The sequence below is a fragment of the Columba livia genome, chromosome 3, assembly GCF_036013475.1.
Source record: "Columba livia isolate bColLiv1 breed racing homer chromosome 3, bColLiv1.pat.W.v2, whole genome shotgun sequence".
Lineage (NCBI taxonomy): Eukaryota > Metazoa > Chordata > Aves > Columbiformes > Columbidae > Columba > Columba livia.
In genome coordinates, this window is record NC_088604.1 from 20121018 (window position 1) to 20136444 (window position 15427).

At 40.0% G+C, this 15427-nt stretch overlaps 1 protein-coding gene across 26 annotated transcripts in view; it reads left to right on the forward strand.

The window, feature by feature from the left end:
• The window catches only part of MYT1L (myelin transcription factor 1 like), a 313684-nt gene that overhangs the window by 162752 nt on the left and 135505 nt on the right, over positions 1-15427 (forward strand). For all 26 annotated transcript variants that reach the window (XM_021293590.2, XM_021293592.2, XM_021293594.2 and 23 more), the window contains one exon: positions 15365-15419. In XM_021293590.2, coding sequence (XP_021149265.1) covers positions 15365-15419 — 55 coding nt within the window. The remainder of the gene's footprint in view (positions 1-15364; positions 15420-15427) is intronic.

The following is a 15427-nucleotide window of genomic DNA, read 5'->3' on the forward strand; positions in this document are numbered from 1 at the left end:
CATAATGGTCTGCACACTAACAGCAACAAACATTTCTGATTCCGTGTAGTTCTGAAATAGTACCCTTGCCATCTCTGCAATTAGGCAAAACCTAAAACCAGAAATGAGCTTTTGTTGCTGTGCAGTAGTGAAAAGGGAAGAAGGGATGCCCATCTGTATACTTGACAGCAACAACAATTAGATGGTTTTAACAGACTAAGATTTTTGGTTTTACTGTGCTGCTTTCAATGTGAAAACTGATAATTTACTAAACTACAAGGCTTGCATGTTTTTATAGCATTGAAAAGAGGATTTAATTAATAAATGTTTCCTCTTTACCTGAAATACTTGTCTTTTGTATGGTACATACCCACTAGATTTAGCTTATGTTTAATTGTGAAATGAAAACATTAAACATGAGACTCATCTTTTCAATAATGCTTTAGTTTCACGTCATGTTTTAGTCTTTTTTGTTCTCAAATGCTTATAGTTGTCTTCGATAGTCGTCAGTCTGATTCAGAGCCAGTGAAGATATTACTGTTGTCTACAGTGGATGCTATAATACTGGATCAGCAAACGTTTGCATGTGGATTAGTTGTGGCATATTTTTGAGTTTTGGGTACTAGAAAGCAGATTTTAAAATCTGATATCCTAGTTTTTATAAGCAGACAAATTGCATGCGTGACATACTAATATTTATTTGTGGATTTGGTGACTTGGCTTCTACGAAAGCTCATTGTGGGCATCTTAGATCATACATATCTGTGTATGCTTCTCAGTGAAAACCAGAATACATGTCACTACTAAATATGTTTAAATTGCATGTTCAAAGCTGATCTATTTTCTCTTTGGATTCAGAAAATGCTGTATTTTCATACATTCCCTATTGAAAGAGTGAATTAGTCGAAGAGAAACCAATAGACTCCTCAATTTAATTACAGTCTCAGATAATGTAGATAAGTTCTGGAGGGTAAACCCCAACCCAATTAAAAATGCACTAGATACGCAAACAGGCTTGGTATTTTTTTCTTCAGAAATCCTGAAGGTGAGCCTGCTGCTTGCTGTGGCAGAACTGGAAGTGAAATTTGCTGAGCAAAGCGGGACAGTTGAATTTCTTTCTTTCTTTTTTTTCCCCCTCTAATTTTCCATAATGACCTTTTGGTTTACAGCTCTCCAGAAGCTCTGTGCTTCTGGCTGAAGGGTGGGAACGAGTCACGAGTCGATGTTTCTGCAGGGCTGGGTGCTCTTTTCCCAGCTGTTTGCAGGCACAGCTCCGGGTTCCCCCATCAAGAGGCCTCTGGGCCTGACTAGAATGTGGGTGATTCAACTGAATGAAGAGGTTGAAACACTGTGTGATTGCGATTACAGTCATTAGGACATTCAAAGTCAAAGCTAAAACTGAAGTTATGACCGCTTTGACCTGATTTTCTATGATTGTGCTTCAGTTTTTTATTGTGCGGTCTTATTTCTGTGTGTGATAATAGGCACTGTACATGTTCATGTTCCTCAATATTGGTGAGGGTTATTGAAGTGTCCCACATTTGGCTTGTTCTTTATTCTCCCAGGATTTTAATGATAATTTAAAAATGTGTAGGGCTAATATATTGTATGAGAGTTACAGAAAAGGCTGGGTTACGGCCCTTCAAATGTAGTTACATTTCAGCTAATAAAATATGTGCTTGTAGAAACATACACACAATATATTAGACAAATAGAAATATGGAAACTTCCATTAGGTGTGCTGTATCCAAAAGACCATTATATATACTTATAAGATTTATATGAAGTGAAGTTGTATTTAGCTATTGGTGCTTGTTCAGAACATAGACTCTTGTGAAATTAGTCTTCAGTGATAAATCCTATGAGTTGAATGTAAACCTGTCTGTTGAAACACATTACACCTCAGGATGTGCAGGCAGTTGGTGTCAGCACAAGTTACACACGTGTATCAAAGATGAACTAGACTGTATGTGCACCTACCCTGCCTGACTTCCCTAAGCTAGTGGGTTTAAGCCTAATATTGAAAACAGAACATTTTGTGTTACTTATGAGCCCCATGGTATCCTATATTAGTTGTGGGGTTTTTTTTGTGATTGGTAGATTATGACATACAAAATTTAACTCTTTCATGGAATATGACCCTGGTTCCTTGAACCACAGCCATTGATGAGTACAAACCACGGTCAGTTCCCTGGGGATCGGATACGGACAGAGGTCGCTGAAGCCCCTCAGAGGTATCTCAGAACACCTCAAACTATTTCCATCTTGCAAAACATTTAACTTCCATATCCATTGATCCAGAAAGAAAACATCAGCCCTGTGCAAGTAGTTTTACCATCACTGGTAAAGGTAAACACAGATGAATTGTCATCAGAACTAGCTTAAATGGATTTAACTTGATCCATTCTAAAAGGGAGTTGAAGTCGCACATTTATTTGCCATCTATGAGGTGTTAGATACTGCTCAGTAGTATAGAATAATAAAATATGAGTTGCAGGACTGGAATGCAATAAATATGGAAATGAATGTGCTTGCATGCTTTGTAACTTGAACTCAAGTTTAGCTTAGTTCCTGTTTGCCAAGACTATTTCCCACAGCATCATGCTTCTTTTTAAAGGAATTTGGACCTTTACCGTTGGCATGTAGCAGGTGTGAGGAGTGAAAGTGATTTAATAATCTTTTGTGAAATACCTTTCGTTTTTTTCATGTCACTGAAATTTATTTGTTCAGATTTCGGTAAGTCTTATTGGCTTCTTAATTTCTAAAATTTCTAATTTATTTTCTCTTTTAAAGCACTCTTCTCACTAGTTTCCTTCCATAATCAATAAATTTAGGTCTGCCATGAGCTAAATTACTTTTCTGCCTCTGTTCCTGCACAAAATATAAGAAATTGCCATACTTCAATTTGAGAATTAGAAAAGTAACCTTTCTGATGTCATATACTTGTCAGTTTTCAACACACTGTGTTTGGGAACAGGATTTTTCGTGGAAGATAAATCATACCAGATCTAACAGCTCAAAAAGAGAAGAAGCTGCTGCTGCTCCATGGTCCCAAGTAAAATCAGTAGCAAGGCTGAAGATGCATGCCCAGCAGGCACATGTACACAAAGCACATGTATATACTACATGTGTACATAAAGGCATATGTACACGTCTGGTTACACAGATCCTGGATGGATATAGATAGGTAGACAGTGTCCTGAGTTGGAAGTGACCTACAAGGATCATCGAGCCCGTCTCCTGTCCCTGCATATGACAACCCCACAGTTCACACCATGTGTCTGAGGGCCTTGTCCAGTCTCTTCTTGAACACTGTTCAGGCAGTGACACCTCCCTGAGGAGCCTGTTCCAGTGCTCCACCACCCCCTGAGTGAAGAACCTTTTCCTGATGTCCAACCTAAACCTCCCCTGGCACATCTTCCTGACATTCCCTTGGGTTCTGTTATTGGTCACCAGAGAGAAGAGTTCAGCACCCGCCCCTTCTCCTTCTCCCCTTGTGAGGAAGCTGTGGACTGTGGTGAGGTCTCCTCTTAGTCTCCTCTTCTCCAGGCTGAACAAATGCAGTAACTTTAGCTGCTCCCCCCCAAACCCTTCAGCAACTTCATAGCTGTCTTCTGGACACTCTCCAGTAGCTTTGTATCTTTTTTATACTGTGGCATGACACTCAGTGCACTCATGTGGGCACAGATATCATCCACAGCCTCATCCTGTTCTCTGAATGAGTAGGTTGCAGAGCCACTAATGAAAATGTATATATGTATGTGTCTCCATATATACACAGTGGATCCCTCCAGCAGCTGGTCCCAGACAGTCTGCCCAGTAGCTGCCCCTGGATCCCAGTCTCCCCAGTTACCGACATCTGTACACATGAACCCCCTGGCTACAGCCCTGCTCCAGTCACTGGTGCAGACCGTCACCCCTGCGCACAGCTGGCTGGGACACCCTGACCCCATAGCCAACCCTTGTGCTCCTGCCTGTAGAGACAAACGGGCTCACACCTGGGGACCCACCGAACCCCCTGATGCCAGGACACTTCACCTGCTCACTGATTTGTCCAGCTTGATCTTTGCTGGTGGTCATATTCACTCTCAAACCCATGCTCGCTCCAGTTGCTGATGCCAGGGACACATGGAGAGTCCCCACCCAGGAAAGAGAAAGGAGCTTAACAGTAGGACAAACTGCTGCTCGGGCACAGACCATGGCCAGACAAGCATACTGACCAGCCAACCATTTACACTCAACTGGCTCTTTTTATGCCCTTGTTTCTCTATTTTTAGGTAATAAATCCTACAGGTTCTCCCCGTCAGGCCTTTTCTGCAGAACCTTTTTCATCCTCACAGCCAAGTTTAGACTTTCGTCAGCTTTGAGATGCTAGAATCGAAAAGGTTGTGTCTTTGATATTGGTATATCGACAAACCATTGGGGTTTTTTTTCAGTTCAGCAGCCAAAAAAAAAAAAACCAAAAAACAATACCCCAAATTTAAATAAAATTTTAAAAAGTTTTGCTTTAATTTGAAACAAAACTTCTTATCTGAACTAGAACATTGCATCATCAAATGTCTACAGTGAAAGCAAAACAAAGTGAGAAGTGATCCAGGTTTAAAGCCAAATCTCTGCCCCAGGCCTTCTGTCCCTCAGAACAGTACTGTATCCACTAGGCTACAAGAGATTTTGGGGTTTGTCTCCCTTCCAAAGTGCTAAGCTGAAGCATTGAAATATTCACTGAGATAAGAAGACTGACACAATAACTTAGTGGCTTGGTGATTTGTAACACTGAGCAATTATGTTGATACTTAATTCTAATTCTGCAAAAGAGACCATCATGACGCAGTGAGGCTGATGACAGTTCACCCCAAACTGCCTTGGCTTATGGTGGATGAGAAATTTTTCACATGGGTTTTACTGATTTCAGAAGATGGAGGGACTGGGAAACTATTTCTTACATATTCACTAACAATTGCTAGACTGTTGGATAAAAAATATTATACTGTCTTTATTTTTAGGGATGTAGCCCCATGCCACCAGAATTTCTAGAATAAATTTAGTTAACTTTGTGTAAATTTCATTCAGAATCAACAAGAATAAAGAAAATAATCGTCCTTCTCATTTCTTGAAGTCATGTGTAGACATATTCTGCATCTCTTTTTCCAGATGGAAGTTCTGCTTCTACTGCAGCTTATATCCCAAAGCCAACTCACTAAACATATCCAAAGCATCTTTAGGAAAACACAGGCTACAGAAAGGATATCTTCTCTCCCAAGACAGAAGTTCTATAGATCCAGTGCTATTTTTCCTTACCTCTAATTTCCGCCTACTTTTTCACTCCTCATGTCTAAGAATGTCAAAAAAAAGTAATAGGAGAATGAATGCTTAAATGAACTGTGTGCACTTTGGGTCTTTTCCACTCTCACTGACACACAGCCAATGACAAATGCTTAAAAGTGTTTCCTGCCTTCCCACCAGAGTAATTCAATGAATCCCAAAAGTATTTACTCACAAAAAGAATATATGGTGAACTTGTAAGTTTAACCAAAATTCTGCTTATTCTGGCCTGCATTTACAGATTTGGTTGCTGCCTGCAGTGTTCTGAAAATGGAAGGATTGCCTTCTCTTTGTGTTTTATAGCAGGAGAATGACTCTCACTCAAAGTCTGAGAACAAGTCCTAAGGATATATTCTCCTATTGTTCAGCAAGAAGGACTCTCCTTGATATCAATAAAAGCTTTGTGTGTTCATCAGAAGTGGAAGAGGACAAAGGAGCAATTTATATTCTAGTCCTTAATTTGCTCTTCTGCCTGTTTGGTCGCTTTGTAATATATGCTCTCAACTTGTAACTTCTATCTTTGCAGATCGCGCTGGAACTTTACTCTAAGGGGGCATGGTTGTATGCTGGTGTTTTCCTGGGGGGAAGATTCAAATGTGATAGTTCCTTTACAAAGTTGGCCTTTTTACTTGAAAAGTAAAAATATTTGAACTAAATTTCACATGTCCATGCCAAGAATACACTTGCGGTTTTGGTGGAAAGGGCCTGAAATGACAGGGAAATTGTTTTCCCTTCTGCCCAGCTTTTCCTTAAGCATTCTAGTAGCTTCTTAGAGTAACTTTCTATCCTGCAGTTTTGTCTCTCGTCTTGTAGATCTTACGATCAGAAACAAGTGCATTAAATATATTTGGGAGAATCAGACTGGTTTTCTGTCAAAACCATGAGTCTGAATGTTATTCTACTCTGTTGAGAGCAGCCATAGGCCACATGTGATTAAGAGGATTGGAATATTAAGAACTGATTTTAAAGAACTTACTATGCAAATATAGTCATAACGGGATACAAGAACACTGTCAAAAGCCTTGTTGAAGCTCAGGTAAATGACATCTACTGTATTCCCTTCATCCACAAATGAGGTCATCATATCCTAGAACACAATTCATTTACAAAACTATGAGAACACATTTATGTCTACTTGATCTGTGCATTTTATTTCCTTAGAATCTTCACCTCATTCTCCCTTCTGTTTGATGGTTGCAAATGAATCTATACAAAGAAAAAAAAAAACAACATAGTGCCTAAGTCCTGGATCATTCTAGGTTGAGGGGCACTGAGGAGCAGTGTAAGGACAGATACACTGTTATCTTAATGTAACTCTGAAATAGTGTCATAACTTTGTAGTTTAAGTACTGTGGTAGGGATCATATGCTAAGCATTGATATTTTTGTTGTCTTAAATAACTTTAAATTAGTTTAGTCCAGATTTTCAGTTAACTTGTGTTAATATATACTCTGTATCTTCTTTCTACTTAATCTTTAGAATTGCCTTTTCTTTCTTCTGGGTCATTTTACATGAGTTCAGATTAACAGGAAACTTAATGACAATTGCAGAAAACAGCAAATAGCTTCTTAAAGTAAATTAATAGATATATTGTGAAAAAATATGTCCTGTACTTTCAGTTTAAATCTAGGATATTATTTTCTTATTTATTTCACACAGTGTTGGTTTCAATCAGGATTTTTTCCTCTTCTATTATTTGGAAGTGGAGGTCGGTATAGGAGTATAGTTACTGACTTTCATATAGTGAGATACTTGGGGACCCATTGAAGTAATTGGTAAATGTCCCATTTACGAACAGGTTCACAAAACATATTCATCTTCTAAAAACATATTCAGATTATCAGGAGCCATAATTGACAAATATAATTATTAGACAACAAATTGCTTTTGGGATACACAGACATCCTGAAAAAAGGCACTTTAGAATTTGGATTTTCCTGTTATTTTCTGAGGAGAACAGTCGAAAGTCTGTTTACAATTTTTTTTGGAAGATCACACAACTACTATTTATTATATACATTGCTCATGTAAACTGTTTATAGTTTTCTCCAGGTTATTAGAAGAATGTAGAAGAAGCATTTTAACTGTGGGAAATATATTTGACATATTTCATTCACAGAATCACAGAATCACGGAATATTAGGAATTGGAAGGGACCTCGAAAGATCATCTAGTCCAATCCCCCCACTGGAGCAGGAACACCTAGATGAGGTTGCACAGGAAGGCATCCAGATGGGTTTTGAATGTCTCCAGAGAAGGAGACTCCACAACCTCCCTGGGCAGCCTGTTCCAGTGCTCTGTCACCCTCACTGAGAAGACGTTTCTTCTCAAATTTAAGTGGAACCTCTTGTGTTCCAGTTTGAACCCATTACCCCTTGTCCTACCATTGGTTGTCACCGAGAAGAGCCTGGCTCCATCCTCGTGACACTCACCTTTTATATATTTGTAAACTTGTAAGGTCACCCCTCAGTCTCCTCTTCTCCAAGCTGAAGAGCCCCAGCTCCCTCAGCCTTTCCTCATAAGGGAGATGCTCCACTCCCTTAATCATCTTTGTTGCCCTGTGCTGGACCCTCTCCAGCAGTTCCCTGTCCTTCTGGAACTGAGGGGCCCAGAACTGGACACAATACTCCAGATGTGGTCTCACCAGGGCAGAGTAGAGGGGAAGGAGAACCTCTCTCGACCTACTAACCACCCCCCTTCTAATACACCCCAGGATGCCATTGGCCTTCCTGGCCACAAGGGCACAGTGCTGGCTCATGGTCATCCTGTTGTCCACCAGGACTCCCAGGTCTCTTTCCCCTACACTGCTCTCTAATAGGTTGTTCCCCAACCTATACTGGAACCTGGGGTTTTTCCTACCTAGATGCAATACTCATTTGCCCTTGTTTCATGAAATTTTTCCCTGCCCAACTCTCCAGCCTGTCCAGGTCCCGCTGGATGGCAGCACAGCCTTCTGTCATGTCAGCCACTTCTCCCAGCTTGGTGTCATCAGCAAACTTGCTGATAGTACACTCTATTCCCTCGTCCAAATCATTGATGAATATATTGAACAATACAGGCCCCAGTACTGACCCCTGAGGCACTCCACTAGATACTGGCCTCCAACTAGACTCCGCACCATTGACCACGACTGTCTGGCTTCTTTCCTTCAGGCTGTTCGCAGTCCACCTCACTACCCGATCATCCAGAGTGCACGCCCTTAGTTTAGCTGTGAGAATGCTGTGGGAGACTGTGTCAAAGGCTTTACTGAAGTCAAGGTAGACCATGTCCACCGCTCTGCCATCATCCATCCATCTTGTTATGCCCTCATGAAAGTCAATGAGGATGGTCAAGCACGACTTCCCCTTGGTGAAGCCATGTTGACTGCCCCTAATGACCCTCTTATCCCTAATATGCCTTGAGATGGCAACAAGCATAAGTTGTTCCATCAGTTTCCCAGGGATGGAGGTGAGGCTGACCGGCTTATAGTTACCCAGGTCCTCCTTCTTGCCCTTTTTGAAGACTGGAGTGACATTTGCTTTCCTCCAGTCTTCAGGCACCTCTCCCGTTTCCCAGGACTTGGCAAAGATGATGGAGAGTGGTCCAGCAATGACCTCAGCCAGCTCCCTCAGCACCCGTGGGTGCATCCCATCCGGACCCATGGATTTATGGATGTCCAAGTTGTTTAATTCCTTCCTAACCCAGTCCTCATCAACCGAGGCAAACTCCTCCATTGTCCTGCCTTCCTCTGGGGCCTCAGAGGTACAGGGCTCCCCAGGACAGCCTCTGGCAGAGTAGACAGAGACAAAGAAGGCATTCAGTAATTCTGCCTTCTCTGTATCTTCTGCCACCAGGGCACCCACCCCGTTCATTAGTGGGCCTACTTTGCCTCTGGTGTTAGTTTTATTTGAAAAAGCTCTTTCTGTTGTCCTTGACCCCTCTCTTCTAAGGAGGCCTTAGCTTTCCTGGTTGCCTCCCTACACCCTCCGACAACAACCTTATATTCTCCCCAGGTGGCCAGCCCCTCCTTCCATGGTCTATAAACTCTCCTCTTCCACTGGAGCTTACCCAGCAGCTCCCTGTTTAACCACACAGGTCTCCCAGCTCCCTTCCTTGGCTTCCTGCGTGTCGGGATGCTCTGATCTTGTGCCTGGTAGAATCAGTCCCTTAACACTAACCAGCTATCTTGGGCCCCTTTACCTTGAAGCAGCCTTGCCCATGGGATTTCCCCTAGCAATTGCTTGAAAAGGCCAAAGTTTGCCCTGCTGAAGACCAGGGTTGCAATTCTGCTTGCTGTCCTTTTCCTGCCACAGGAGATCCTGAACTCCACCCTTTCATGGTTGCTGAAACCCAGGCAGCCCTCAACCTTTACCACTTCAACCAGACCCTCCTTGTTAGTGAGGATGAGGTCCAGCAGTGCACCTCTCCTAGTCAGCTCCTCCATTCTTTGAGATATTAGATTTTAATGAAATTCTTTAAATCCTTTCACTTTAACTTTTACATAGAATAATGTAAATTTTTTAAGTTATAAAAATAAAAGCTGAGCAAACATTGGCTGTAAAAGTAGTAAAGGAATCTTACGTGTAGAAATTTGAATCGTGGATCATGGCTGACTGAAAATCTGCCTTTACTGAGTAACTTGATAGCCACAAGGCGATACATTTTTGAACTGCAGTCTTTGTATATAATAAACTCATTGCATTTTCAGGAAATCACAATTTTTGTCTTGAACATTTTACTTTTATCACATTATGAGTATGTTTAATACTACTGATTAGGAAAAAGTGAGATTCTTAATAATTTTAGCAACATGCTTGATTGGCAATAACAATTATGCAGTAATTCTAGTATATATTAGTACTTGCCATAGATTTTTAAAGTCATAAGTGATCACCTACCTTTGTGTAGTATAGACAGTGAATGCTCTACCTTGAGGAAACATTCGGCAATTTTGGAGAGTATTTGAGAATCTGGTTTTTGATTTTGAGTAAACCAAATTGGGAAGGAAAAATTTTGCAAGTCCAGATCTAAGGCTCTTAGAATTACAGAATTCTTGGCTTTCTATACTTCTGGTACATCACAGCTAGAGGGAAACCAGTTTAATTCACTAAGCAAGCATTGTCTGAGCTGAAAGTTATGGAACTTGGGACTGAACCTTTCAGCCTCCATGCTTATAGCAAGAAGTTCAGATACCCTGACAATTTTAAGAAGAATGATCATTCTGAGGACTACCTGTCTGCAAGGGAAGAAAATGCTGAACTACCTCCCCACGAGGGAGCAAAAAATCACCATTTGTCTTGCAAAGGGACCCAAAGCTCTGGATCCCTCGCTGCTGGAAGCCCTGAGGGAGCCCTTATGGTAGCTATGTGAGCATATCTTGAGACAGGGAGAGCAGCGGTGACTGTGAAACTTTTGGAAGCTTAGTCTCAGCTAACTCTATGAAGGGATTCATAGCCTCAAATCTATGTACTGTAAAAACCTGAATTCTCCAACGGGTTATTGGGAAAGCAAACAGAAAAGCAGATGAGGGCTCGATGAAAACTTGCCCTTTATTGTTAGAAGTTACTGACCGTATCTGAATACCTCAGTGTTTTCCTGGAAAATTAATACAGCCTTAAAGGTTTTGCAGCTATGGATCATGTTCTGCCCTTCAGCTACAGCAGCGCAGAAATCCCTTATGCTCATCTGGCTGCCCAGGTCCTCCTGGCTGATATTGCCTTACCAATGATGAGCTTTGGTCTTTCATGGATGGCCTACATTCTTTGTTCATAGGTACAGGACCTTGGCACTGTCATGTTTTTCAGATGAGTCAAATCTGCCAAATGACTCAGGCCAGTATATGTAACTGGTCTGTCTCTCCAGCATAGTTTACCCCTCTTTAATTTCTGTGTTACCTGCATATTTCAGCAGTGTATAATCTTCCAAAGTACTGGTGAAAATACTGAATATTATAGGGCTAAAACATATGCCTGTGGGATTATAGCAGAAAGGCTCATATTAAATATATATATTTTAATTTTTACAAGTATTTTTGTAAAGATAGTAATTTGTATACATAATGTGTTTTTCTGCAGAAATATTCATCAACCATTATAAATATGCTGATATTATGAAGTGATTATATTATTGTCTGAACATTCACTATGAGAAAGCAAAATGTTTAGAAGGTGTCTAAGTATGCTATATCCTAACATAGCTACCTTTATCAAGGAATTTTGAAGTATTATAAACAAGCAGTTTCAGGTGTTGTCAACTACAGATTTTCCATGATAAAGTACTGACTGGTACTAATTATGTCATCGTCTTGTAACCCTTATCAGCTTTTGTATGATGTTAACAAGGGTCAACATCAGGAAGATTAACTTAGTGCACCACACCATCCCCTCAGCACTTAGTAAAGGTTAACTTGAACAGTTACAAGAACCATTTTTTCAGATTTGTTTTTTCAGTTCTCCAGCATTTCGTAAGTGCTTAGGATTGTAACATATCAACAGCAATGTCTTGGAGGATGATCAGGCTATGTTAATTTGCGGGAGCTATATGTTGCCTGGGATTTGGATTTTAAAATAACTAATAGCTGCTTTTTTACTTTTTAAAAAAATTCTTCATGGTTATTGATACTAGCTATTAAATATCTCAAAGTAGTAGTAATAATAATAATAATCATCATCATCATCATCATCTTCTTCCAATTGTATGTAATTTCTTATTATTACCATGTTTCACATTTAACATTTGGTTTTCACTGATATTTTTAGTTCTTCTTATTGATAGTTCATGTTTTCTAGTAAACTGCCCTACATGTGTATACATGCATATGAATTATTTTTTAATCTTCATGAGCTATAAGGTGTTTTGTTAAGTTTCAAATTGCTGAGTTTTAACTTTTCTCTCTCTCTCTTTTTTTTTTAATTGCTGAATCCTTATGGTGTGATTATGCATTTTTAAAAATTCTTTTAATGAAGTATCTTTCAACTGCTCCTAATCATAGTAATTTTATGTTTAAAGACTCTCTTCTTAGTTTGGCTCATGTTTATTTGCAGCTTTCATTTACTAACACTTTTAAAGCACCTTGTGATTGTGTGTGCGTCTTTGGTTTAGTTATTGGGTTCAGATTCTGTACATTAAGAAATAACAAGTCTTAGTTGCCTGCATGCAGGTGACCACACAGGGCCTTTTTTCATTTTTACCCAGAAAAGGGAGATTTAGTATAGAATTTCATTTATCTGGTTAGGTAATTTTTTACACGAGAAATTTATCAGACATAATCATCCTAAACTTCAAGGATATTCCTGTGGTTATATCATTCATCTGCCGCTCCATAAGAATCCTTCACTGCAACACAGATTTATTTCCTTTCCATTTTTTTCCAGTGAGAAGGAAACTACTCAACCTGTTTTCTCTCCTATTTGATTGTCTTTAACACACCTTCCAATATAAGAGACCTTCTCTTGTACCACATTTAGAGCACTGATCTCTAACTATCCAGGGTCTTGTTTCTGTGAATAACATTAATGCACATAGCGGTGATACAGAGTTGCAAGCTCTACCTCTCTCTGCCCGTCATCCCTAAGTACAGCATATCCAATACTTTGATTATTTTTAATTGTGACTTACCAGGTTTAATTTCTACTGAGACCTTTTTTCTTCCTTCTCAGAATTAAGAATTTAGACCTTTGCGTTTTCATCTCTAAAACTTCTCTTTGTAGCCATGTTAAGAATTTATTTTCTTCTTACTCCTGATGTGTCGCTCTTTGCTTTCATACATAATCTTTTAGGTGTCTCCTCTTAGATGCCAGGCTAAAACTAACTCTAGCCAGCCTGTTCTCATGGTCGATACATTCTCTTCTGGAACAGTGACTCAGTGTTCTGCAGAACTGTAATGTAAAGGTCGTGAATAAAGTAGGACTACTGAGGTGAACTCCTTATGAGTCAGTAAGGACCATGTTTCCATTTTCTGCATGTGAAAATGGGGAGGAAGTCCATGTTTGTGTGAGGTTAATGGCCTCAGGAGCAGAATTCTGTTCCTTCCCATGGAAATGTCAGGGGTGTGTGTGGGGATGCTGTGGTGGGCTGGCAGGTGACCCTCCTTTCACTGAACCAATGTGTGCCTCGTGTAGAACTTCAGGATATTGCTTCCTCCCAGCATCTAACATTGAACACCTAGAAGAATGAAGGCTGAAGGTTTGACGTGAAACATAAAATCTTGACAATCTGTGAGCGAGCATATAAATAAAGCAAGGTTCATTTGGCTTAACATAGTCACCTGCCATCATCTGCGGTGTCCTAGAGCATCCAAGATGTTTCCATGTACTACAGGGCATCTAGGTCACAGACTAAGGCAGGTAGATCCTTGTCTTTTCTGTAGAAGCAGCAGGCTATGTAGGATACACAACAAAATTTGAATTAACAGTGCAGCTTTTAAAATCATTCTTCACTTCTTTGACCTGCTTCTGAATCTGGATTGTATGGATCCTATGGGGGCTTTTCCAGCTTAGTGATTTCTTCTTAGACTGTCAGTGTAACTATAAGTGTACTCACAGCATTCTCTAAGTGCTTACCTTCATTTAGAAAGACAGGCAAATAATCTATTTTGTGTTATAGTTTGCCTCTTCTGAAATTACACAGACTATCATAACAACCTGGGCAACATTTCCAGGTTAAGATCGTAATAGTTCTTTCAGCAGATTTTTTGAGTGGTGACAAATGATGATAGATAATGTCTTCCAAACTTTTTAAAAAACATACTAAGCTGGAGATCAAATAACTCCACTTCTGGTCTCCTGTCAAGTCCTTTTGCATTGCAGGAGTTAGAGAATAGCACAATGTACTGTTTTCTTTTTAGTAAAGTGAAAAGAATATCATCATCTGGTGGGTAATTTCTTCCTCCTTAGTTACCTCCATCATTTGTGTTAAGGTGCTGACCAAAGAAAGCTAAGTGATTAAAGGGTTAACTGCAAGTCACTTGGACCTGTTTCTTTGTTTTGGGGTGAGATATGTGACACTCTTACCAGATATCAATCCAAGAATATTGCTATAAACCAATGACTGATTTTTTTATTTTCCCTCTGGGGGAACGGGAGCCCTGTGGTTGATTTCTCTGCTTCCTGACCTTTACAATATCATCTCTGTGTACGAAACCACTGCGGATCCATTTTGCCATCCCGTTCTTCCACATCCAGAGCAGCTGATTATACAAATACTGCACATATTTTCCCTGACACAGTCTCTCAGCATAGTTCAGTGCAATCGGCTTGTGTTGTACAAAATTGTAAACTTTAGCTGGTCTGTGCCATTTACCTTTGAAAGTCTGCTAACAATAGTACATGGAAGATCCAAAGAAACCGTGTGGCCTCATGGTAACTATTGTAGATCAGTGTTTATGATACTTTCTGAGGTCTAATCTGCAGCCCTGCCCCTGTCTGGTAAAGATTTAAGATTGCTGTGTATTTATTACTGCATAGAGAGCTATGTCAGATAGGCATGCTGTTTATAAAATGAAGGTAAAGGTTTAGCCATATGTAGCAAGTGAGTGCATTCCTGAAATGTGAAAAACACATCTAAACAATGAAACACATTGGCAAAGGTCATAATGGAATATTAAATAACATGAAATCTTTGCAGTTCTAATGATGACTCTTTATGTCCTTTTCAGCCATTATTCCTTTCTCCCTTTCCCACTGCAAAGTGTTCGGTTAGAAAGTGACCTATGGTGTGTGAGCACTTGACTTCAGTTTTAAATTGTATAGAAATCTGTTGAATCCTTTTTTCAAAATACATGGGAGTAATCAGGGCTTTATGTCAGAAATATCCCTTCAAAAAGAGGAACCAGTGGTTCGAAGCACACCATTTGCTATGAAAGCAGAGCATGCAAATAGACTGATTAAAGCAAAAATTACCTCATTTTCTGTTTTTAAATAAACATAGAGATCCTAAAAATCCCCTGTAAGGTGGACTTCACCTTACAGGATAAAATGGAATTAAAATACTGTCAATAAATTGTGTGAGAGACTGTATCAGTCTGTGCATTGATAGTCTGTGCATGCAGGATAAGAACATTGACTGCCTGCTAATCTATTCCCAGATGGAGGTGGATGCAGACGAGAAGCGCCATCGCACACGCTCCAAAGGTGTTCGAGGTACGTCT